This window comes from Haliotis rufescens, unplaced genomic scaffold (assembly GCF_023055435.1).
Source record: "Haliotis rufescens isolate VD_foot unplaced genomic scaffold, xgHalRufe1.0.p SCAF_3, whole genome shotgun sequence".
Taxonomy (NCBI): Eukaryota; Metazoa; Mollusca; class Gastropoda; order Lepetellida; family Haliotidae; genus Haliotis; species Haliotis rufescens.
The window spans coordinates 30,309,670-30,333,825 of NW_025964001.1; the positions used below are offsets into that span (position 1 = coordinate 30,309,670).

Consider the following 24,156-nt stretch of genomic DNA (forward strand, 5'->3'; position numbering starts at 1 on the left):
GTTATTTCGTTATGAACGTGTTCGTTATATCCATCAACTTTATCTGATAAAATATATGGCAAATTGTGGGGACCAAAAGAACAGTTCTTTATAAGCATGTTCGTTATAAACATAGTTTACTGTAGTATTTTTAACTGAGAAACACATCCACATGTAAAAATGGAATCAAACCATGGGCGGATACAGCGTTTTTGAAAAGGGGGGGGGGGGGGGGGGGGGTGGGGGGGGGGTGGTGTGTGTGTGCACGATTAAGATCTATTTATTGTCTTTGGTGGTAATTTATACAGAAATAAAGATTTTTTTCGAAATAAAAAGGGGGGATGTGCACCCCCGCACCCCTGTGTATCCGCCCATGCAAACCATCAGTTGAAAGACTTTAAGATACACTGACTTCCATTTCCACGCTAGAAATGACCATAGCCCATCAAGGTATATATATCCCTCCATGCGGACATCCTAGTACCTCTGCCATTGGCCAGCACCATGTGAAGATTCGTCACATCTTACAGAGTCAATTCAAGCTATTGCATATATTTTTAAACTGTATCATTTTTGTGTTAGGGTGAGTGAGTTAGTTTTAAGCTGCTTTTAGCAATGTTCCAGCAATATCATATGCAGGGTCCCAGAAATGGGCTTTACACATTGTACCCTTGAGGGGAATCGAACCCAGGACTTTGGCATGACAAGGAAACACTTTAACCACTAGGCTACCCCATCGCCCCCATTTTTGTGTTGAGTCTCCACATTCAGATGAACATGTCATAGAATGGTTAGCCTCCATTGATAAAATATCCTAAAATGGGAAAAACTATTTCCATTTGCATATTTATCCTTTATTTACATTGGTTGTACTTTCCACATTCTTTCATGGAAGCCCTAAAGGGAGCTAGCGATACAGACACTTTGATGCATAAAGGTAAATTGTCATGCCCCTTTAAATACTGTTGCAGTTGTAGTAGCACATCTATGAAATTAAACAAACAATATGTAATCTTGTTGGTTTGTTGTTTTATGCACTCACAAATATTCCAGCCATATGAAGGCGGTCTGTAAATAATCGTGTCTGTACCAGACAATCCAGTGATTGACATCATGAGCACTAATCTACGCAATTGGAATACAATAACATGCATCAACTAAGTGAGCTAGCCCACCTGATCTTGTTAGTCGAACCTTACGATAAGCATGGTTGCTGAAGAACTATTCTAACCCGGATCTTCACGGGTCAACAATATGTAAAGCGCACTGAAAGGCCAGTCTGTTCTGGTTTCAGAATATGCACGTTTGTTTTCAAACAAGAGAAATGTCAGGTTAAGTGATATGCAAATTAGCCAGTGACAGTGGTGTAATGCAATTCATCATTGTTCAGTGGGAATGTTGTGAAGAAACTGGAACTGTTAGTCGATAAACTGCTGTACTGAGAATGTATACTGGCCACTGAAACACTTCTTAGAAATCTCATGTTTCCTCTATAAGATGTTAATTTTGTGCAAGCCATTGACCTGCTGTCTAATCTGTTTAATGCTGGTACAGTGGCAACTCACTACCTTACCTCAAGTTCTAGTCATACAAAGAGTGCATTTGCAGGACACGGTCATTAATAATCCCAATATATCACATAATAGAAACCAGGTTCTAATAGAGCCTTGTCTATTATTTTTTGGACAAAGTGTATGACCCGGCATCAATAAGAGGCTGGCATGTAATGGAGGCCAAACATCTAATAGAGAAAATATGGTATTGATTTTAAGATTAACAAGCTGCCAGGTTTACTTACTTGTACACAACTGAGTGGTTGGAATTGCTTTCAAGCTTTTGCTCTTTAAGAAGAATATCACCATTTCTGTAATATTGAACAGCTTGCATGTACATGCATGATACACATAGGATTGTTGATGATGTAACCATATACTGTATATATCAAATCACAAAATGTAAGTATGCACTGTAGAATACAGATATATTTGACTGTGTACTGTATACAACTAGAAAGGTGTTTGGATTAAGTGCTAAAACAGAAGAAGACCCATTCCCCCCATTTTCTGAATGTGCTGAAACTTCCCCATCAGAAACATGTGTCATGAACCATTTAGACTTTACCACACCAGGCGACAGTGGAGCTCACACATGCCCATTGCAGTACAAATTAGTGACAGAAAGTCCTACACCGCTAGCTACCCTAATAACTAAGTTGCAAGCACTTCCAGTCTAATAACATCACTTCCAGCTTTGAAACAGGAATTCCCACACAAAATAATGGTACAAAAGGTCAACACGTCTCCATACCATACTAACAATACTTCCTGAATAAGTCTATTTACAAGTCATTTTATGAGTTTGTTTGTTTGTTGTTTAACGTACACTCAGCAATATTCCAGCTATATCACGGCGATCTGTAAACAATCGAGTCTGGACCAGAAAATCCAGTGATTGACATGATGAGCATCGATCTATGCAATTGGGATACTATGACATACATCAACCAAGTCAGCGAGTCTGACCACCCGATCCTGTTAGTCGCCTCTTAAGACAAGCATAGTCGCCTTTTACGGCAAGCATGGGTTGCTGAAGACCGATTCTAACCTGAATCTTCACAGGTTCATCATATGAGTGAATGACCTTGACATTTGACATAATCATGACATATGATAGGTGTTGAAATAGTTGCTTTGAGTTAATCTGCAATGATTATATAAAATCTGAAACTTGCACCATGTTTTATAATTTGAAACACACACCTTAGAGCCAGGGTAAACCTGGGAGTAGTACTCGCGATCATAGGGATGCAACATATATACATATATACATAAACATCATATATACAGTGTTGACACGTGAAAGAGTAGATACCTTTAACAGGAGACATCAATACATGTATATTGTTAAATTTATTTGAAATTTTTATATCAGTCAGAATATTTCTTTAGTAATTTAAACATTTCTTTGGCGTTTTTGATGAGTTACGTCACATTTGCTTCCATTATTCAAAATCTAAAATGTTTCATTTTTGAAACATGACAATGGCAACAGTCAAATCTATGCAAAGTTTAAAAACTTGGAGCCTTATATACTTTCTAGGGGAATAAATTTTCTAATGCCATACAATATCTCCAGTTGTTTTACACACAAAAAAACACACAAAAGTTCTTATGATTTGAACAAAATATGTTGTCATCATAGGGAGACTCAAACATGATAATATCAGAAAAGTTTACAAAATCAAAAATACATTTTTTATAGTATTTAAGAGCATTACATTACATTTTGAGCAGTGGCCATAATTAGGTAAAATAGCTGCTTGTGGCAGCCATTTTGCAAATTGACGCAAACGTGAAGTTTCAGCTTCCATGGTAAAGTTGTTCTTCTGTTGCAGTTCTAAGGTCAAATTATATTAGCAGAACTTGAAATATACAGCTATACTTATACCAAATTTTATTACATTTGGAGTGAAATTGGCCAAACATGGCCAAAAATAAATCTTTCCATATGGCTGCCATATTGACAATTGTACATTTTATTGCACAATATTCCTAATTTCAGTGTCAAATTCATGGGAAAAAGAACAATCTTGACAACAAAGTATTTTTAACTTGGAGATACTGTGTGTGAACTTGTAATGTTCTTGCTTGGGGTAGATTTGTCTCACGGGTAAATACAACTGCTTAACTTTCAGCACCCTACAAACTAACATTTGAATTTACCATATCTTTCTCTTTTGGACTGAACTGCAGAATTGTCATAATGGCTTTCAGCATTTGCTTCTTGCCACTTTTATCTGAACTTATGAGAAAATTATAGACTACATTTTTTAAATATTCTAAATTGGCATTTTCTCGTGTCACATTTCTTTGCTGTTTCCATAATTCTTCTGTTAACTTTTCATTTTCTTCTTTGAGTTTATCTTGCCTTAGGCTACTGGTATGTTCACTGTCCCTTAATGCTCCTTCTAACTGTCTCTTCTGTTTCCTCAAACTGGATAGTTCCACATCCCTCCGTGCCTGTTCTTGGGAAAAGTGAAGCAGCAAAGTTTCTCCTTGATGTCCATGTGACTGTGCAAGGAGTTCTTTCACAGCATCTTTCCCATCCGTATCTTTCTGCTTGCCAGCTTCCATGGCAACATCTGAGTACTCATTCATCTCACCTACATACTCCAGGTCCACATTGTGACTGGTAAAGGTTTTCAGTGCTGATAGTTCTCCATCTTTCTCTGCTAACATTGCAATGGTCCTCTCTCGCTGCTTCTTTAATTCATACTCCATTTCCTTGATTTGTTTGGCATGCTGTGACTTAACTGTTCCCAGTGTTTGCCTGTGCTGTTCCTGATCGGTCTGCAGTGTTTTACTGAGGTGGCTGACTTTCAAATCTTTGGCTTCTTGGACCTCTTTATGCTGCTGGTGACCCAGCTTTAGTTTCTCTCGAAGTTGGATTATTTGATCTTTTAACACCTCCAGATCTTTGTTGGATGAATCCTGCAACAAGTCAAAGGTCACATACAAACACTGCATTGAAACAGATGAAATGTTCAGACAAAAATATGGAAAGTATAAGCTTTACTTTATTTACTGTACTTGTAATCTGTTATCGTCTATACACTGTACCTCATGGTACTTCCAAAAGGTGGAGTGAGGGTCCCCCCAGACCATCAAGTGATCGCATTTCTTGCATATTGACAGGGATAACAACGACGCCATCCCTGTCCCACAACACACACACAACTAAAACTTACAATAGTAACAACAAAAAAAACAGTTACTGAAGAAAAATACTTCCTAAACCAGTTGAATTACTAAGTTGAAATGGGGGTTTAACGTCGCGATCAACATTATTGCCTTTACATAGCGTGTGTATATAGCATGTGTGTGTGTGGCTGCTCATACTAGTCCAGACTAATGCCGATATTATAGTGCTAGCCCACTGAGATACCATGCTGCAGTTTAACATGAATATCCCTCTCAGACAGTATACTGACACTGAGCCAACCAGTGCTCGTTTTGGCCCTTTAATGCTGATTTTTAGACAGGGTAATAACACGTGCCATCTATTAACATCTGGTATGACGCCAGTCAGGAATCGAATCCCGACCTTCAGCTCTGCTACCACAATGGAATTACTAAGTAATTACAACCTGAATATATACTGAATATCAACTCAACTGCAGGGTGAAACACAACCAAAATGCTGGAAAACACACAGGAAAGAAGTGAGTTTTTGTCCTGCTTTGCACATCCAGCTATGTGCTAATAAGAGTACAACTACCCATGTACAGTTGACAGTGAAAATACAGTGAAAACACAGGATTAAGGCGATTAATGATAGAGGTATGGTATGCCTACCCCAATGTTTACAAACCTGACACGAGAGACTGTCAGGAGTGATATTTTTTTGTTGTTGTTTGTTTAACATCACACTCAGAAATATCCAGATGACAGTCTGTAAATAACCGAGTCTGGACCAGACAATCCAGTGATTGCCATCATGGGCATAGATCTGGGTTACGATGAAATGCATTAACCAAGTCAGTGAGTCTGATCACTTCTTACGACAAGTACGGGTTGCTGAAGACCAATTCTAACCCGGATCAAAAGGGGAATGAAACCTGATTGGGTCCGTGGCAGCAATACCTGCCCTATCTGAGCCTTGCCAGGGGGATTACTCCCAGGTGACTGAGTCACGCCAGTTCAGGGCCTTGGAGATTCAAGGAGATTACTGCAGACTACTAGACTTGCAGCCAATGAGACAGATCCTAGGCCACCCTTGAAAGTTTTGAAGGAGTTAAATCTGGGGCGTGGCAAAGGGGTGCACAGGATCAAGAACCTTTGACCTAGTAGGGAGAAGCAGGTTAGGAAAAGTGGGGTGGGGTTTAATTTTCTTATTTTACCAAATTTGTATCTTTTCGGGGTCATTCCTGCATCCCATTATGGTTAACGAACAGGCTCACATACTTGGGACAGACTCACATACTTGGACAGGCTTGCATAATTGGACAAACTCACATACTTGGAGGGACTCACACACTTGGACAGACTTACACGCTTGGACAGACTCACATACTTGGACAGACTCACACACTTGGACAGACTCACATACTTGGATAGACTCACATACTTGGATAGACTCACATAATTGGATAGACTCACATACTTGGACAAACCCACATACTTGGATAGACTCACATACTTGGATAGATTCACATACTTGGACAGACTCACACACTTGGAAAGACTCACACACTTGTACACACTTGTATACACTCACACACTTGTACACACTCACACACTTGGACAGACTCACATACTTGGACAGACTCACATACTTAGTAATAGACTATCAGTCCTGTTAAGATAGAAAGTACATTTCTTGATTTTGCACCCTTGATCTATTTGATCTACGAAGCAGGAAAACTGATGTAGATAACTCACCTTGTTTTTGTTTTTGAGAACAGACTGTGCTCTCAACTTGTACCTTTCAAATTCCTCTTTGACATGTTCTAATTCTTCTTTGTATTGAGCACACTGTGGATGCAGGCTGTCTGTCTTTTCACTGTCCCCAGACAGCAGCCCTACAAACATATACAATGTTTGAGGATTATGAGATATCTTACAGTCATTATAACACACAAGCAATACCAGTGGTTTATCTCAAAATGCCCCCAAATAGCCAAACTATAAAGGGCAAATAAACACAACATAGCAATTTTGCAGACTTTGAAACTTTAGAGCATAGCTAAATACAAATGCTTGGCCAATAGTAAGTTTGAAAAACAGAAATAAGGTAAAACAGACGATAAAAAATGACAGACAAAATCACCCCCCAAAATGAAAACATCCACCACTGGGGAAATTTCCCTGGCTGGGGTTTTAATGGGTTCCCGGTGTTTGACGCGCTGCGCCGGTTCAATGATCAGGCTCGCACACAGTCTATCTGCTTCCGCCTTAGATTCCTAAATCGCATCTCATTCTGTCAACTGGCGGGTCCAGCGGGGGGATGCAGGGGTGTGCATGACACTAAGTTTGTCCAGCAGTAGAATGTGTACACACAGCTCTGCTAATGGAACCTGCACGGCATTTCTACATTGTAAATCATACATAGTTTGTTGGGAGTTTATCTATGGGATCTGACAAATTCTGGATTGGTTTCATTCGTTTGTTGTTTAATGTCACGCTTAGCAGTATTCGAGAAAAATCAAATGTTGACCAGACAGTCCAGTGATTCATGAGGTTTGATCTACTATATGATGACATGCATCAACCAAGCTAGACTGACCACCTGATCCCATTAGTTCCCTCCACGGATAAGCATGGGTTGCTAGAGACACGGATCTTTACAGGGCAAATAATTCTGGAACAAAATCGTGTCGGCTGTGATAGCCTTCTTCTGTAGTAGGACTGCTATATTCTTCCACAGAAGATTCCGATGGAAACAAAGGACATTCTGACACACAACGCAATGCTCAGTCAAGGTCAAGTTTGGCGATGATGGGAATCTATCCAGGACTTCCCTATTCTTCACAAGTAGGGCAAAAGGAGGATATTTTGTTGTTGAGGCCAACAATCTCCTCTCAGATGACCGGATCAACCCTTACTAGTTGTATGATCAAAGTACTACAAGAGGGATCAAAGACAGCTTGGTAACATGACTAACAACCTGCAACATGCTGAGAAACAAATACACATGTTGTGTTGTATATGGAAGCATACAAACCTAATGCAATAAGTAGACAACACAACAGGTGAACTGGATGCACCATGCAAAGTACCCAGCAGCAGAACGCTGTTGTCTACAAATTACTTATGTTATTCAGTTTATAACGAGAAGAATGTGTCCTCTTTACTATTTCAAGGTACATACAGTTATGGAACACCAAAAATCAAGGCCTTTTCAAGGCTGCCAACTGTGATTTTCAAGGTTCTTTTAGTTGGGTTATTACTCTGTCGGTACATTACTAAATCCAGCATACTATATATTGGTAGTAAGCAGTTTCAACATCACTCAGTTTCAAACGATTTATTTTTTACCAAACAATATATATATTAAGTCTGTCATGAATTCTTCAGGGTGTTTGGCACACAAATCTATCACTGTGATAAATCTCACTTAAACATCTTTGGTACATATCTTTCTGTCCTTTAATACTTTGATGAGCAAGTATATGTCACTTTTGTACATATTCAAGGCTTTTTAAGCCATTTTGGTGATTTTCAAGGCTTTTCAAGGTTGACAGTACAAAATTATCAAGGCTTTTCAAGAGGGACCTTAAAATTCAAAGCCATTGCAAGGCTGTATGAACCCTGTATTTGAAAGAATTAAAACATACAGTCGAAAGTTTCAACTGTGTTTCTGTTGTTTCAAATGGCAGACAAAACAAACAATGACATGCCATGCAACTGAACCATTGGTGAGTGAGTGAGTGAGTGAGTGAGTGAGTGAGTTTGGTTTAACGCCACTTTTAACAGTATTCCAGTTATATCACGTCGTGTCAGCTTAATGTGGGAGGAAAGCCCGAAGTGATGCAGGTCTCAGACGTTTATCACTTCGATGACACCCACGAGCACGGGTATTGTGCTGACAAACCTAGAAACATAATTGGGGCAATCATAGGTTTCTGGCATGCCCAAGGGATGCAACTCTGCACAGCAAATCGCGGTGCCTTAGACGACTGGGCCACCCGTGCCCCCGAACCATTGTTCCAGGTCACCACAGACTAGGACAATCATATACACACCTAATATGTTTATAGGATTCTCCAGTGTTATGTTGGCAGCTTTAAGTTGCTCCAATAGATGAACAATTCTCTCTGCTATGGCATCAGGATCCAGGTGGCTGTCTTCTACAGGGAGGGAGGAGACTGCAGCTGTTGCCAGGACCGTGTTCTCATGGTCCAGCTGACTGACCCTCTCCTTCAGCTTGGTGATCACCTCCTGGTCTTTAACCCTCATCTTGTCGTAGTTGCCGATGATGTCCGATATTTCAGACAGGTTGGCTTCCAGACTGCATATTCTTTCTTCCGACTGCTGTGCACACACGTTGTGTTGATATTCTGCCTCATTCGCCCGCCTTGTTTCTTCAGCAACTTGCTGCTGGTAGTTTGTCTGCATGTAGAAAACATTGCATATACAAACTACAAACAAGAAAAAAAAGTAAGCGTGGCTCACTAATACCCCCGACCCCCCTAGTGTGTCAGTAGTTTCAAATTAAATAGCGAGGATAGGGATAGGGTTTGAAAAATTCATAAAAAAATGGAAAATTAATAAAAACATTTTTTTTCTTTTGACTGCACCCCTCGATATGACACAGATTATATGTAGTAAGTTTGAGATGAATCCACTGAATAGTTTAAGAGAAATCGCACGGACAAAGTTTTCGGACGGACGTTAGGGTTTGAAAAATTCATAAAAAAATGGAAAATCAATAAAAACAATTTTTTTCTTTTGACTGCACCCCTTCATATGACACAGATTATATGTACTAAGTTTGAGATGAATCCACTGAATAGTTTAAGAGAAATCGCATGGACAAAGTTTTCAGACGGACGGATGGAACCTTGGTATAACTATATACCCCCGACATTTTGTCCAAGGTATAAAAATTAAAACTCCACTGGGTGAAAATGATGTGATCAGTGTCATCATTAAATAAGTGACTACTAACAAGGAATGACACTGCTGTCACCTGTCAGCATTCTCATTAAGTTAAGAGTGAGTGGGTATGGTTTTATGCAGCTTTTAGCAATATTCCAATATCACGGTGGGGAAACCGGAGAATGGGCTTGACACATTGTACCTATGTAGGGAATTGAACATGGGTCTTCGGTGTGATGAGCCAATGCTTTAAACCACTAGGCTACCCCCATCGCCCCCATCAAGTTTTGAAGCTACAGTCTTTGTCTTGAGTATGTTTCATGTTTCATGTTTCATAAAGAAATGTGGAATAGTTTAAGTTCCACAACTGGCTGACTTGAATACTTGCTAACTTCCATAGAAGTGCAAATGCACCTGCACATTAGTGCAATGACCCTGTGCCTCACCTGGGTATGCAGTCAACAAAGACAGCCAGTTAACAATGTCAGCATTCATCATTGTTCATAGTCAAATCATTTTTGCACAAATACTGACAACTAAAACGAATGTTAGAGAAGTTTACAGAACCAATATGCATTCTGAGAGAATATAATAGCATGGTCCAAACACCAAATCAAATTCAAAATATAATTAAATATGGCGAAAAACAGAACATATGTGTGCATCCCACCACAAACTTAGTACATACCAAATTTCACTACATTTTTTTTTAAAATGGCTCAGTAATAATTATAATCACAGCCATCATTCACAGTTCTATTTCAGTAAACATGTTTCCAAAACCAGGAGTGACTACATTCGAACTAGAAATGCAAATAATTTTGCTATTCACTGACCAACAATAAGCCTTCTTACCAAGAAAATGGAAACTGACATCGCTGACAGCTACATATTCTGTAGAATGTGACTGGGACAGACGGTATTCTGTAGAAAGTCCCTACTTAGATCAATAGGATGATGTCACTGGAGGTTAATGAGGTCTGTTTCAGGCCCCTTAGTTAACACTAATATAGAAGAAATACAAAAATACTACTACAGGTTTGATTGCTGTTTCGGGAATTTGTTTCATTAGACTGTGAGAGTAAAATCTCCTGAGAATATTGCAAAGGACAAGTTATGGCTTCTATATCAGACTCCAGTGTTTTGGGAGCAGGCTGCTTACATGCTTTGTCTGAAAATATGATCAGGATATTTTTGAAGAAAAGAAGTTCTGCTTTGAAATTGAAGCTTGCCAATGATGTTTTGGAACTTGTAATAAAAATGGCTACCACAAATACTTATTCATGTATACTACTCAAAAGAAGTTAAGGATCACCCGATTCTTTCATAATGGTAAAGTTAATCTGTCATGACATGAGAGATTAACTATAATAATATGAAAGAATCAGGTGATCCTTAACTTCTTTTGAGTAGTACATATGTCACCTTGAGTTCCTCCATTTCTTTCTGCAGTTCCAACAACAATGGCGATGGAGTGTTAGATTTGTTGTCCGATTCCTTCAGCTGCTTCCTTACAGCTGCCAGTTCTTCAGACAACAAATTAATTCTTTTTTCGTACAGTTCAAGGTCTTGTGAGCCATTATTTTTCTCCTTTAGGGCACTCTGCACTGTGTCAAGCTGGATAAAATGAACATAGAACAACAGTTTGGTTTAACAAATCAGAATCATGTACATGATTCACCATCCATCAAATATTGCAAAAGTCTGCATTTACTGTTTGTCTGATCAAGTGTCATATACACGGATGTAAATAGATCTACACCCTGTAAATCTGGTTGAGAATTGTTGTCAGAGGTGACTAACGGGATCGGGTGGTCAGGCATATTTTATCCCAATTGTGTAGATTCATGCTCGTGATGTCAATCACTTGATTGTCTGAAATACCGCAGAGGGAGGTGTTAAACAACAAACAAAAACTTAGATCCACGACTGATACTATGTGCTTCTCTCCATCAATAAATAGATCAGATAAGACTATAATCTAAGTTCGTTTTTCTTTCCATAACTAGCGACCATTAGTGTCAATGTCAGCCAATCATCATACATATACATGTTGAGTTTATGAGAGAGTGAGTGAGTGAGTTGGGTTTAACGCCACTTTTAACAGTATTCCAGTTATATCACGGCGTGTCAGCTTAATGTGGGAGGAAAGTTCGAAGTGATGCAGGTCTCACATGTTTACCACTTCGGTGAAACCCACGAGCACGGGTATGGTGCTGACAAACTCAACTATGGTGAGGACACAACTCTACACAGCGAATCACGGCACCTTAGATGACTGGGCCTTCCGTAATCCGTTGAGTTTAGTGATGAGAATGCATGGCAACAGTAAAACACATTTTAATAACCATTACCTGTGTTTCTAGCTGTTCTTTTGCTGTCCTCTCCTGCCCCAATAGTAACTGTAGTTCTTTAAGCATGACACCATGATCGGTTTCTTCCTTTTGACGCTCCAGCTGATGTGCTCGAATTTTGCTTCTTAGCTGCAAAGGCAAAAAATTTAATTGAGAGAGAGAGAGACAGACAGAGTGAGAGTGAGAGAGAGAGCAGTTGGAAAAGTGTGAGCCCCTTAATAACATCTCACTTGACAGCCAAAAGATCCTCTTGCATCTTGAGAATGCTCTCCAATGAACTGTGGATGAAGCCCCATTGACTTATTCTCATGGTGATTGGTGTATCTCCTGGCATGCCATACTAGGATTCATGAAGAGGAGGTACCGGGTATGGTATGGCACAATCCTACCACAAACTAACTGATGTTTGATCCAATCCCCATCACATCTACTGACCATGTGTCCTTGACCCTCGTAATGGGTACATCCATGGCAGTGGCAGAGGATTTCACCAACTTGTTATTAGGGGTGTCACGATAAATCGAAATATCGATATATTGTTATTGGTAAGCACATAAAGTCAATAAATCGATTGTTAAATCAGTTTCCGATCAATAGTATCATTTTCAGTTAGGAATATTGATAGTTTCGATTGTATTTACCATATCAATAAAATACATGCAATGCTGTTCAAATGTGTTTTTCTTTTGATCATGAGTGGTAGTAATTTACACATGGTAATGTGGAAGTTTCTTTTTCTTAAATTATTAGGGTAAAGAAAACACAAATCAGTCATATCTCAAACTTTACTTCGTATTGGTTGTTATGGTTATCACATTCAAAGGAAACTTCAGTTCCAAGGTTTAATTCAACTCTAAAATCCAACTTAAATGATACACTGAAAACTATTGATATTTATCGCAATAGTTGCTTGCAATATCAATAGTTATTGCAATAGTTTCTTTTAATATCAATAGTTATTGCAATAGTGATTTCCAGACCAATAGTCACCCCTACTTGTAATTATCCTCATCAATAGATGGAAGTTCTGGAAATGGAGACTCTCTCATGTGTCTTCTTTTGAGGTAAAGGCAATTTTTCATCGCTCTTCAAATTAACTTGGACATGGGATGGTGCAGGTGGAGACTTTCCCGTGGAACGAGATCGCTTCTGTGACAGTGTAGAAACTATAGGGTTGAAGTTCACAAGTTTTTTCCATCTCCTGTCTCTTTTTAGCCTTCTTCCAGGTGTCAGACATCTTGTTAACCAAGACTACAGAGGGCATCTATCCTCTAGTGTACAGAGAGTTGGTCCACACTTCCATCAGGTCAAGTGCGACCCCCAGAAACCTTGTACTTCCTGCACTCTATGCAGGCTGAAGATGGTGAGGGAGACACCATTCTTCCCTTGACACTTCATAAAGGTATTACTTACGTGATCAAACCTTAATCAACCAAAAGTAAGATACTAAGTATCTATGACTGTCACTAGAAAGTAGAAACCATAGATTATCTACTGTGAATGAGTGATGGAGTGAGTTGGGTTTAACACTGCTTTGACCAGTATTCCAGTTATATCACATTATGATAGCTTATTGTGGGAGGAAAGCCTGAAGTGATGTTAGATGTTTACCACTTATATGAAACCCACAAGCACGGTTATCTAGTTGACAAACCTATTCTGGGCCTCTTAAATGGCACAGACATAACCTGGAATTTGAATACAGAGGCTGACTAAGACACAAAGAAAAAGGATTCAAACAAACAATTACCGGGTAGCTTAAAATTTCTTTGACTTTGAAAAGGATATTACCTCTGACAGCTGACTTTGCAATGCAGTTTGCTCCTTTTGGGTTTTTTCAGTCGTGAGATGAAGAATCTTTTGTAAATCTTCAATTTCCATCTGGAAAACAATGAGTTAATTGTATTAATGCCTTTTAGGTACAGTGTGACCTATCCAGATCTTGACTGCCTCTTTCACAATACACTGTCTGAGAGGGACCCATATCAATGGTCATTTAATGAATAGTTCATTATTGATCCGCAGTAAGTAAAAATATAATGCATACTATCTTCTCCTTGCAGTAGCTGCAAAAAAAGCCACACAGGAGAGGTTTACAGTCAGACTTCTTCGAGACTGATTAATTTCACAACTTAACACATTTTACCTCCAAACAAAATGTCTAAAGTGTGAGTATTTGGTTTGTTGTTTAACGCCTCACTCAGCAATATTCCAGCTATATGACAGAGGTCTGCAAATAATCGAGTCTGGACCAGAAAATCCAGTGATTAATATCATGAGCATCGATCAACGCAATTGGGATCGATGACATGCATCAACCAAGTCAGCGAGTCTGACCACCCGATCCCGTTAGTCGCCTTTTATGACAAGCAGAGTCGCCTTTTACGGCAAGCATGGGTTGCTGAAGACCTATTACCCCAGAATCTTCACAGGTTCAAAGAGTGAGTAAGGGGACGGAAGTGGTGCAATCTAGGGCTGGGACGGGTAACTCGGGTACTCGGGTCGGGTGGGTCCTGAGTAGGACCCGGGTACCCAGAGGTCTAACCGGACCCGTGGTTAGTCACGTGGTATATTGTTTAATGTAAAAAACTCACCATAGCTTAGTGGTTACACTACAAGTCGCTAATGTTCGCATTTCTTTTTGACGATGCACACATTCCTTTTGACTTGTATATGTTTGAGTAAAGATAAAGCTTCAGTCAACTTCAGTGAATGCATGATCTGATTGTTTGATACATGTATCTAAATAGTTTAAGTTGGGGCTGCGGTAAAACAATTAACAATCAAACATTTTGTTCCCAACTCTTGAGACTTGCAGTAGGTACCCTGGTAGGGTCGGGTAATAGAGGATCGGGTACCTGGGTAGGGTCGAGTAATAGGGGTCGGGTAATAGGGGTCGGGTACCCGGGTATTAAATTTGGACTCGTCCCAGCCCTAGTGCAATCATGTACAGGCTCATCTGTAGTAAACTAAGCATTTGACTGATATAACTAATATACAGTAAACTACGGTTATAATGATCTCAAAGGGACCCCAAATTTTAATTCATTATAACCATAGATGGTTATAAGCATATGTACAGCATTTATACAACAAATGGACGGGACCATGAAATAATTTGTTATATCCGTTGTATATTCATTGTAAGAGTGTTTGTCATAATGTAGTTTACTGTACCCTCATTTTCTTCTTGTCTGCTAGGAAGCTGGCCTCCAGGCGAGACTTCTCCTGAGTCAGGGTTGCCAGAGAGGAGGACAGAGTGTGGATCTGTGTTGTCTCATCCTGGCTCTCTCCACTGGTCTGCAACACATCATCAGCACAGAAATAGTAGCTGCTGTTAACACAAGGCAATGCCCAAACCGGTTGCAATGATTTACCAAATGTTTTGGCATTGAGATACACTCTGCCATAACACCAGTTTTGTATTATGAGGTGTGTACGGACACATAACAATACATGTACATAGCATAAGGGTCATATGGATAATTGCATGAAATTTAAAGTAAAATTAAATGAATTTGGTTGGTTGGTTGGTTGGTTTGTTGTTTTACGCCGCACTCAGCAATATTCCAGCTATATGACGGCGGTCTGTAAATAATCGAGTCTGGTCCAGACATTCCAGTGATTAATATCATGAGCATCGATCCATGCAATTGGGATTGATGACATGCATCAACCAAGTCAGCGAGCCTGACGACCCGATCCCGTTAGTCACCTTTTACGACAAGCATAGTTGCCTTATATGGCAAGCATTGGTTGCTGAAGACCTATTCTACCCCGGAATCTTCACGGGTCAAATGAATTTGGATATTCATGATTTCAGCGTACTTATCCTGACGCAACACGCAACAATTTCTGCTCTTCAATCATATAAAACAGAACCCCAGACAGGCCTTTTCTTTGTGTGAATTTCCAAGTGCCAGTGGTTACCAATCAGATTTATCTGTCCTTGATATCTCATTGCCTCCTCATCAGCATGTAACTTGATATACAGAGGGGGTTGGTTGGTTGGTTTATTGTTTTACACCGCACTCAGCAATATTCCAGCTATATGACGGCTATATGTCTGTAAATAATCGAGTCTGGACCAGACAATCCAGTGATTAATGTCATGAGCATTGATCCACGCAATTGGGATCGATGACATGCATCAACCAAGTCAGCGAGTCTGACCACCCGATCCCGTTAGTCGCCTTTTACGACAAACATAGTCGCCTTATACGACAAGCATGGGTTGCTGAAGACCTCTTCTACCCCGGATCTTCACGGGTCTCGAGAGGGGGGATATATACCGGTAGGGGGGTCTGAGGCTTCTTGTGTCAAGACAAGTATACCAATATCATAAATATCCAAATTTGTGTAAAACATTTCTTATCCTGACACATCACATAAGTCCTTTGTCGCCTCTTACAACAAACATGGGTTGCTGAAGACCTATTCTAACCCAGATATTAACTAGTTGTATGGTCGAACTGAAAAGGTCAAATCCAGTTTAAAATTTAAAATACTGTTTTGGCCATGACCATAAGTAGATTCAAATCTCTTGAACATCATTGGTGGGAGGAAGCTTGGAAAGGGGCAGCTACATTGATCCTGTGGTTTCTATGGCAATGATGTTTACAGTAAGAGGAAATGCATTTTGAGAGAAATTAGTAGGTTGGTCAAAGGTGAAAGGTCAAACATGTACTTCTGGCACTCTAGCTGCAGTAGCTAAGGCCAGCAGGGATGCAGTTTTCGTCCAGACCCCTAGAACTGTAGCTTTTGTAAGGGTCTCATGAGGTGTGTGTCAACAATACTGTATTACAATAGATAGATTTCAAATAAAATGTATATGTTGGGTTACAGCAGGTTCATACCTAAAGCAATTAGACAAACTTTTGACGAGAAGATATGTGAGGTAAACATATATATCCTAGTTCCTATAATCCCTATCAGCAAGTATTAACAAGGTGCAAAGAATTGCTACAACACTAGTTTAAAACTCCACAAATTATGGAGAGCGGTGCATTGCGAGTACATGTATCAGCTCATGAAGGAGCTTGGAGCATGTGCAGCAGCGACAGAGAATGTATTCCTTGTGCATCATGCAAGGGTGACTTGCACAGTTTAAATACAGTCTACAAAGAGTTCAGGTTTATTTTTCACATATTTTCAACAAGAGAATGTTCTGTCAAAGTGTAAAAGTAGGAATGTGTTTTAAGTTGGGAAATATCCTCTAACTCTCCATTCCTAAAAAAATAATGGGCCTGGGCTCTAGTATATTTAAGGAATGGAGAGTTTCTTGGACATTCCCCAAACCGCCAAAATTATGTCATATAGCCATTTGAAGTTATAAAAATATCACTTGTCTGGGTGATTCTTAACTGTTCACCATGAACCCCTTATACTTCAAGACCAATCTTGGAAACCCCTAACAGTGAGGTATCTGTGTGTAGCAGGGCGTGGAGTCGTCCCACAGATGACATCCTTACCTTGTCAGCTTGCTGACGGGGTTAACCTCTTTGGTCATCTGGACAAGGCGTCCGACCTCGGTCAGAAGGTCCGTGGTTTGAATCCCATCACAGGACTTGGAAATTTTAAGGCCGTTACATTGGCGCCCAACATGGGGCTGAGCACGTTCATATTGAATTTGAGCAAAATAAGCCTCAGTACCCTACTATCGACCCGGGACGTGCGTTCTGTTGATGGGGGAGTATGTAGCAGGGCGTGGAGTCGTCCCACAGATGACATCCTTACCTTGTCAGCATGCTGACAGGGTTAACCTCTTTAGTCATGTGGACAAGGCGTCCGACCTCGGTCAGAAGGTCTGTGGTTCGAATCCCATCATGGGACTCAGAAATTTTATGGCCGCTACATGTGGAGAGAGCAGACCCTGGGCAGTAATCTCAATACAGACAATGAAAGGCCAGGAGGAAAAAACAGAAGACGTAGTAAACAAAATAGAAAAGAAATAAACAGAAGAAGAAAAAAGAAACCCACACTCATTGAGGAACCTGACCTGACTGAAGAGTGTGAGGAAACTTTCCCCCAATTCTAAATACATGTTCGAGATCCTTAGGGTATAACCTGTGTGACTGCATACTAGAAACTCATGTGATATTTCTGATATGACATAACCGACCAACCGGTCAGGACATAAGCTCACCTGACTTTCAGTCAAGTGAGTTAAAAAGGAGTACTCACACTGGATGCCTGATCAGCTGCAACCTGGCCTGACTGGAGGGGATCAGTGAAGTCACTGGGATCAACACTCTTTCTGGGGGCGACAGACAGAACCTTCAAGCTGGCCTCAAGAGCCTCTTTCTCCTTAACAAGTCCTTTGTAGGCCCTAACAACATCTGTAGAGAAAACAATATTATCAGAAACACCATAGGCCATTGAATTCTGAAGACCATGAATTTGTTTGAGATCATTATACATCATGGAGAATAGTAACTGATCATATTTCAAATAATTTTTTAATGTTCAGTTAATACTAAATATACAGCTTTAACATTGAGTGAGTATGGTTTTACGCCGCTTTTAGCAATATTCCAGCAATATCACAACGGGGGTCACCAGCTTCTCACATTGTACCCATGTCGGGAATCAAACCCGTGATTAGGGAACGCTTTAACCACTAGGCATTTGCTTGATAACGGTGTTAGAATCTACACCGAAACGTCACCCAATTGTAATAAAGAAGTTGCTCATCCATAACAATTTTGTCTTAGTTACCATTCCAACTTCTAAATGCCACTCAAAGAAGTTGTATGTCTGTGATTGAATATTCTCACTTGCACCATCAACATGAACACAATGAAAGATACACACTAGTTTGTTTATTGTGTATTTGTTGTTTAACACCACACTCAGCAATATTCCAGCTAAATACGGCAGTTGGTAAATAATCGAGTCTAGACCAGACAATACAGAGCTTGACATCATAAGCATTGATCCACGCAATTGGGATACGATGACAAGCATCAACCAAGTCAGCGAGCCTGACTACCCGATCTCGTTTGTCGCCTCTTACGACAAGCATAGTCACTAATTATGGCAAGTATGGGTTGCTGAAGACCTATTCCACCACGGATCTTCATGGGTCAAGATACACACTAAAAACTATTGACTCCATACACACTTAAAACTAATGACTCCATGCATAAACTGACAGTCAACAACATTCTGTAGTTATCAATCAAAATACTTTAGCACCTATTTGACACGAATCATCTTCAAAATATATGAAAGATGGCTATCTGGAAGCCATATTGAAATTCAAATTTTGATGCCTTGAACAAACTTGAACTCCCTTATAGTAACAAGCATCATACATGACGAAAAACTTACGACAGAAGTTCACATGCCCTTTCGAGCCACCAGAAAAGGACAACTTAACATTTGATACGACTGGATGTTGTTATTGTTTGTTGTTTTACACCGCACTCAGCAATATTCCAGCTATATGACGGTGGTCTGTAAATAATCGAGTCTGGACCAGAAAATCCAGTGATTGATATCATGAGCATCGATCCACGCAATTGGGATTGAAGACATTCATCAACTAAGTCAGCGAGCCTGACCACCCGATCCCGTTAGTCGCCTTTTACGACAAGCATAGTCACCTTTTACAGCAAGTATGGGTTGCTGAAGACCTATTCTACCCCGGAATCTTCATGGGTCCGATGATATGACTGGAGGTCAATGGAAGTGACAAATGGCTTTTGTCCAGGTGAACAAAAAGCAAAGGTATCTTCATCAGAGTCTTAGATGATATCTGTGGATCTGTTTTGTTCTGTTATTATATAATATTCTGTAGACCTGAGGTACACAGCGGCAGAGCGCCCACCTGGAGAGGGAAAGGTCTAGGGTTCTATCCTTGGATACGTCATGCCAAAAGACGATAAAAAATGGTACCTGTTGTTAGCCTGTCTGGCGCTTGGCATTAAAGGGCTAAAACATGGACTGGTTGGCTCAGAGTCAGTATACTTTGTCTGAGTGGGGTATTCATGTTACACTGTGGCAAGTTATCTCACTTGGCTAGAGCTATAATATCTGCATTAGTATGCACTAGTACAAGCAGTCACACACATACACACATGCGCATGCACGTCAATTTATAAGCGCAATAATCTCGGATGCGACTTTAAACCCCATTTCAGCTCACCTCACCGCACTCTGGATTCCTACTGGATCCTACAGTACTCTGTACATCTGATGTACCTACCCCGTAGTTTGGATTCATATTTCTTGATCTGTTCCTTCTGTGATTCTACAATGTTCTGAAGGTCTGAAGTGGTTGGTCGTTCCATTGGAAATTGGCTTCAAAGCTTCATTTCCCTGCACTACAAAAGACAGAAAAAAGTGTAAAATGTTTTGCAGCTAACCTGCATCGTATATAAACAATCGTACAAATAATATCGTATAATAAATCTTAAGTCATCAGAATGCTTGCAAGCAATGCTACAAGAGAATATCAATAGTAATCATTGTTAATATTTCTAAGAATTCTAGTTAATATGTTGGTTTACATTGCACTATACAAATCTTTTGGATTTCCAACAGAAGTCCTCTTCACTGTCAGCCGGGGCGGTTGGATAGCCTAGTGGTTCAAGTGTTCGCTCGTCACGCTGAAGACCCGGGTTCGATTCTCAACATGGGTACAATGTGTGAAGCCCATTTCTGGAGTCCTATGCCGTGATATTGCTGGAATATTGCTAAAAGCGACGTAAAACCATCCTCACTCACTCACTCACTGTCAGCTGACCCTAATTAGCTGTGTTTTCCTTCACCACTGTTCTGCGCATGTACCAGGTGCAAAAACTTTCCTTTATTCAAATAATGCCACATCCAACTAGATGCACATAAATGGGCAAGGTGGGTGGGATTATCACTGATGTAACAGAGGTAGTATTCTTAGAATTATTAACGAGGGTAACTAGTGTTTGATAATTCCTGCACACACCATGCCTCTATTACATCATTGGCAGAAAAGCCAGAGGACTGGTGGGTTCTGACACCTAGTAATCCTTGGAGAGCTGACTGCAAATCCTTATTTATAAGCCACCATGAAGTATTATCAGAACATAACCTCTGAAAGGCCCTATTCAGAGATAAACCTTCTGTGTTTTGAAATTTGATGTAGTCACAGTATGGATAATATACCTCTTACTTTAATTTGAAACCTAGCGCTTTAGAGTGGGGTTCCAAATTTATAAATATAAGTACCGTATTCGACGTAATAAGCACCCGGGGCGCTCTCAAAATTAGAAATAGGGGGCTCTTATTAGAATATGTTTTATGGGGAAAAAAACATAGTTGAAAGATAAATTTCATTGTTTATGCTGACTGTGCGTATTATATCGAATAAATAAGTCTTGTGTACATTGATCAATCGGAAGGGATGCAAATTTGGCTTGTTCACTGGCCAATATATCAGCAAATATCGCCGTGGGCGCTTATTAGAGCAGGGCGCTTATTACGTCGAATACGGTAAGAACAATGAGTCCACTGGGCTGATGGAAACAGGGAGTTGGTTGTTCAGATATGTTTGTTTGTTGTTTAACGCAGCACCCAGCAATATTCGAGCTATATGACGGCGGTCTGTAAATAATCGAGTCTGGACCAGACAATCCAGAGATATGTGGTATATATATACATCCAGCTGACGGGTGTCCCACAGTGATGTTTTCCACTTGAATATGTCTGATGGAGAGACCCTTTCCATGTTAAGATCGTGTTCTTCCCTGACACGTCTGCTAAGATGTTGAATTTTCCCGCGATATGTGGGGACTCCATCCTGCATCTGATCAACTCTGCCAAGACAAACAAAAGTGTAGTCCCCTTCAACAAACTCTTGATCTTGCTCCCCCTTTCTTCTGGTTATACGCAACCACTGTGGTAGAATCGATGACGGTATCAGGTGATGTTTCCATGTCATGAGTCCATATCAAATTGCTCGCATTTCGAGGCTGTTTATGTAGAGCTTCTTCTCATGGTCTAGCCAGCTTCCACATACTGTTACACTGTCTATGTGAGCTCCCATCCTAACTGGATGTGTCTGTGAACAGGTTGTGTTCAGGCGCAGGGAATATGAGGGGAATTCTTGTCATCACTAAGGTGCCAGGTTCTCCGATCTCATTGAGTTCAACCAAACTTGGAGGGGTCGTAGCTGAAATTTTTCTCTCAAGGTTAGATCCTGCATAGATGCTACTGTCCACTCCTAGGCATGACATCAACCCGTGAATTGACTTGTCTGTATGATCTTTAACGTGTATGATCTTATCCTCGTTTTTTATGAAGCCCTGGTGTAAAAAGAATAATGATCCTATACACACACGAGACCATGCACTGGCTTGGTCTCAAACTGTATTTCATTTGTTGATCAATGTGAGGATACCCCCTTAACTATCAATAAAAGCAACAAATTTATGAGCTTATGGGTTTGCACATCACAAAGTCGTGACCTATTTGAGATTTCTCGAATATCATTTGGGTATCAACAGGAAAAAAACAATAACAAAGGCAACAACCAGTCCCGGTGAATTGTCAGAGTTCAGTGCCCCTTTAACTGTAACCTCGTAAGTGTCCAACAGTCCATCACCACTTTGTCCCTCTCGTTCATTTCCGTAATGTCTTAGACAAGACGATAAGTAAATTTGCACACAAATTTGTACTTAGGTTAACAGTATGGAGGTGGATCTATCGTTAGGCGTTCGGGCTATAAACAATCCCAAATCGTAAGTTTGAATTTGTTGCTTGTCTTAGTGACATATGTGACCTACGGCAGAGATCGTCTTCACGACAAGGTGCTCTGGCCGTGTGTATGTTTGTATGTGTGTGTGTTTGTGTGTCTGTGTGTGTGTGTGTGCGTGCGTGCGTGCGTGTGATGCCTCCACAAATTCAGGGTAGACCCTTGTCATTCTTACTGTCGGTTTACTTTGCTGCAGTTATCTTCATATTTTCACATAAACATACCTATTAGAGACTGTTTAATTAGTGAATTACAATGCCAATGACAGGTGAGTTTGGCATTTGTATCACGGTATACTCCACAACAACAAACTGGGCCTAAGACTACCGCGGAAATGCAGTCCGAAGCTGAACAGGCGACAGCCTTTGTTCAATGACACGACCATCTTTCTGTTTCCAGCAGTACTGTAATAATAAAATGTTCAGAGCTTCTTAACCATCTACATTTCAATTTGTCGGACATGGCATATTTATTTACCTCCATGCCAGTTCAACGTGGCAGCCTTGTTTTGGTTATGAATGACGGCGAATTCAGCTGCGACTGATCTTGTAATCTCGCCCGATATGACAATGGCAACCGTCACATCTTGCTTTTTGAAATTATGTACTGTATCGATATATAGATGACTAAACTAAATATAGCTATTACGTTTGGAAATACACGAGTTATAATAAAAAACGATGTCTAACGGGGAAGAGTGTAGTTATAACTAAGTACTCACGTAAACTTTGCACATCTAAATTAATTTTACGTTGGTACACGGATGGCGTATATATATAGAATACTGAACGGGCTTCCGTGTAATACCACTTGTAGGAAACGAGTGATTAGTTCTGATATCTAACGAGCGATAGAGTCAGATACCAGAAATATTCACAAGTTTCGTAAAACTGGTATTACACGGGGGCGAGTTTAGTATTTTATTTATTACCAGTGTTCGAAATACCTGCCTGCCCGACCGTCCGAGACGGGTTGAGTTCAACTCGGGCTGCCAGATTTTCAAATTCCCCTGCCCGACGGTCGGGTTATATTTCATTTGTAAAAATATTCTAAATATTTCCCGATGATAAGCATTATTTACATGATGTATTCTAGGATATTAAATACAAATCTGACCTAAAAGTGTTTGTTATTTCTTTTCTTGCATTACTTCATGTTCAATGAATTCGATTTAAAGTTTTAATTAAATTATCCCGAGAAACATATGATTATAGTGGGCAGGCAGGTTTTGGTCAGAGCTGGCAAGTTTATCTCTTTTGTGGTCTGGCTGAAAATTTGGGGAGTTTCATACCCTGTAAAAAATATTACTTGTTGTTTATAAGAAAAAAAATGATTTCACTGTCATGTGTGAATATACCAGAGAACATACATCGGTATATGGTCTCTGGAGTATGCGCAGACATCTACCCGATCCACAGCTCACTCCAATGATGGTCCCTCGTATTAATTAACCATGCTCCATCTGGGTTTAACAAAATAAAACTTCAAA

The 24,156-nt window shown here is 40.1% G+C and overlaps 1 protein-coding gene across 1 annotated transcript; it reads right to left on the bottom strand.

The window, feature by feature from the left end:
• Positions 1 to 739: 739 nt before the first annotated feature.
• LOC124145686 (GRIP and coiled-coil domain-containing protein 1-like) lies at positions 740 to 23,222 on the bottom strand. The gene is made up of 10 exons (XM_046515568.2): positions 23,145 to 23,222; positions 20,142 to 20,259; positions 18,116 to 18,270; positions 15,110 to 15,232; positions 13,724 to 13,813; positions 11,933 to 12,061; positions 11,004 to 11,195; positions 8,723 to 9,089; positions 6,420 to 6,559; positions 740 to 4,469 (listed from the first exon to the last, which is right to left on the bottom strand). Exons 2-10 carry the CDS (start codon positions 20,224 to 20,226, stop codon positions 3,678 to 3,680), a joined length of 2,073 nt encoding a protein of 690 aa, XP_046371524.2. The 5' UTR covers positions 20,227 to 20,259; positions 23,145 to 23,222; the 3' UTR covers positions 740 to 3,677.
• Positions 23,223 to 24,156: the final 934 nt, after the last annotated feature.

What these genes read in the sequence shown, in the direction of transcription:
- LOC124145686 (XM_046515568.2), bottom strand. Translation starts at nt 20,226, where the DNA reads ATGGAACGACCAACCACTTCAGACCTTCAGAACATTGTAGAATCACAG. An exon ending in CAGACAAGAAGAAAATGAGG is followed by an intron (nt 13,814 to 15,109) that starts GTACAGTAAACT and finishes ATTGTTTTCCAG; the next exon opens with ATGGAAATTGAAGATTTACA. An exon ending in GAATCCTATAAACATATTAG is followed by an intron (nt 6,560 to 8,722) that starts GTGTGTATATGA and finishes ATATGTTTGTAG; the next exon opens with GGCTGCTGTCTGGGGACAGT.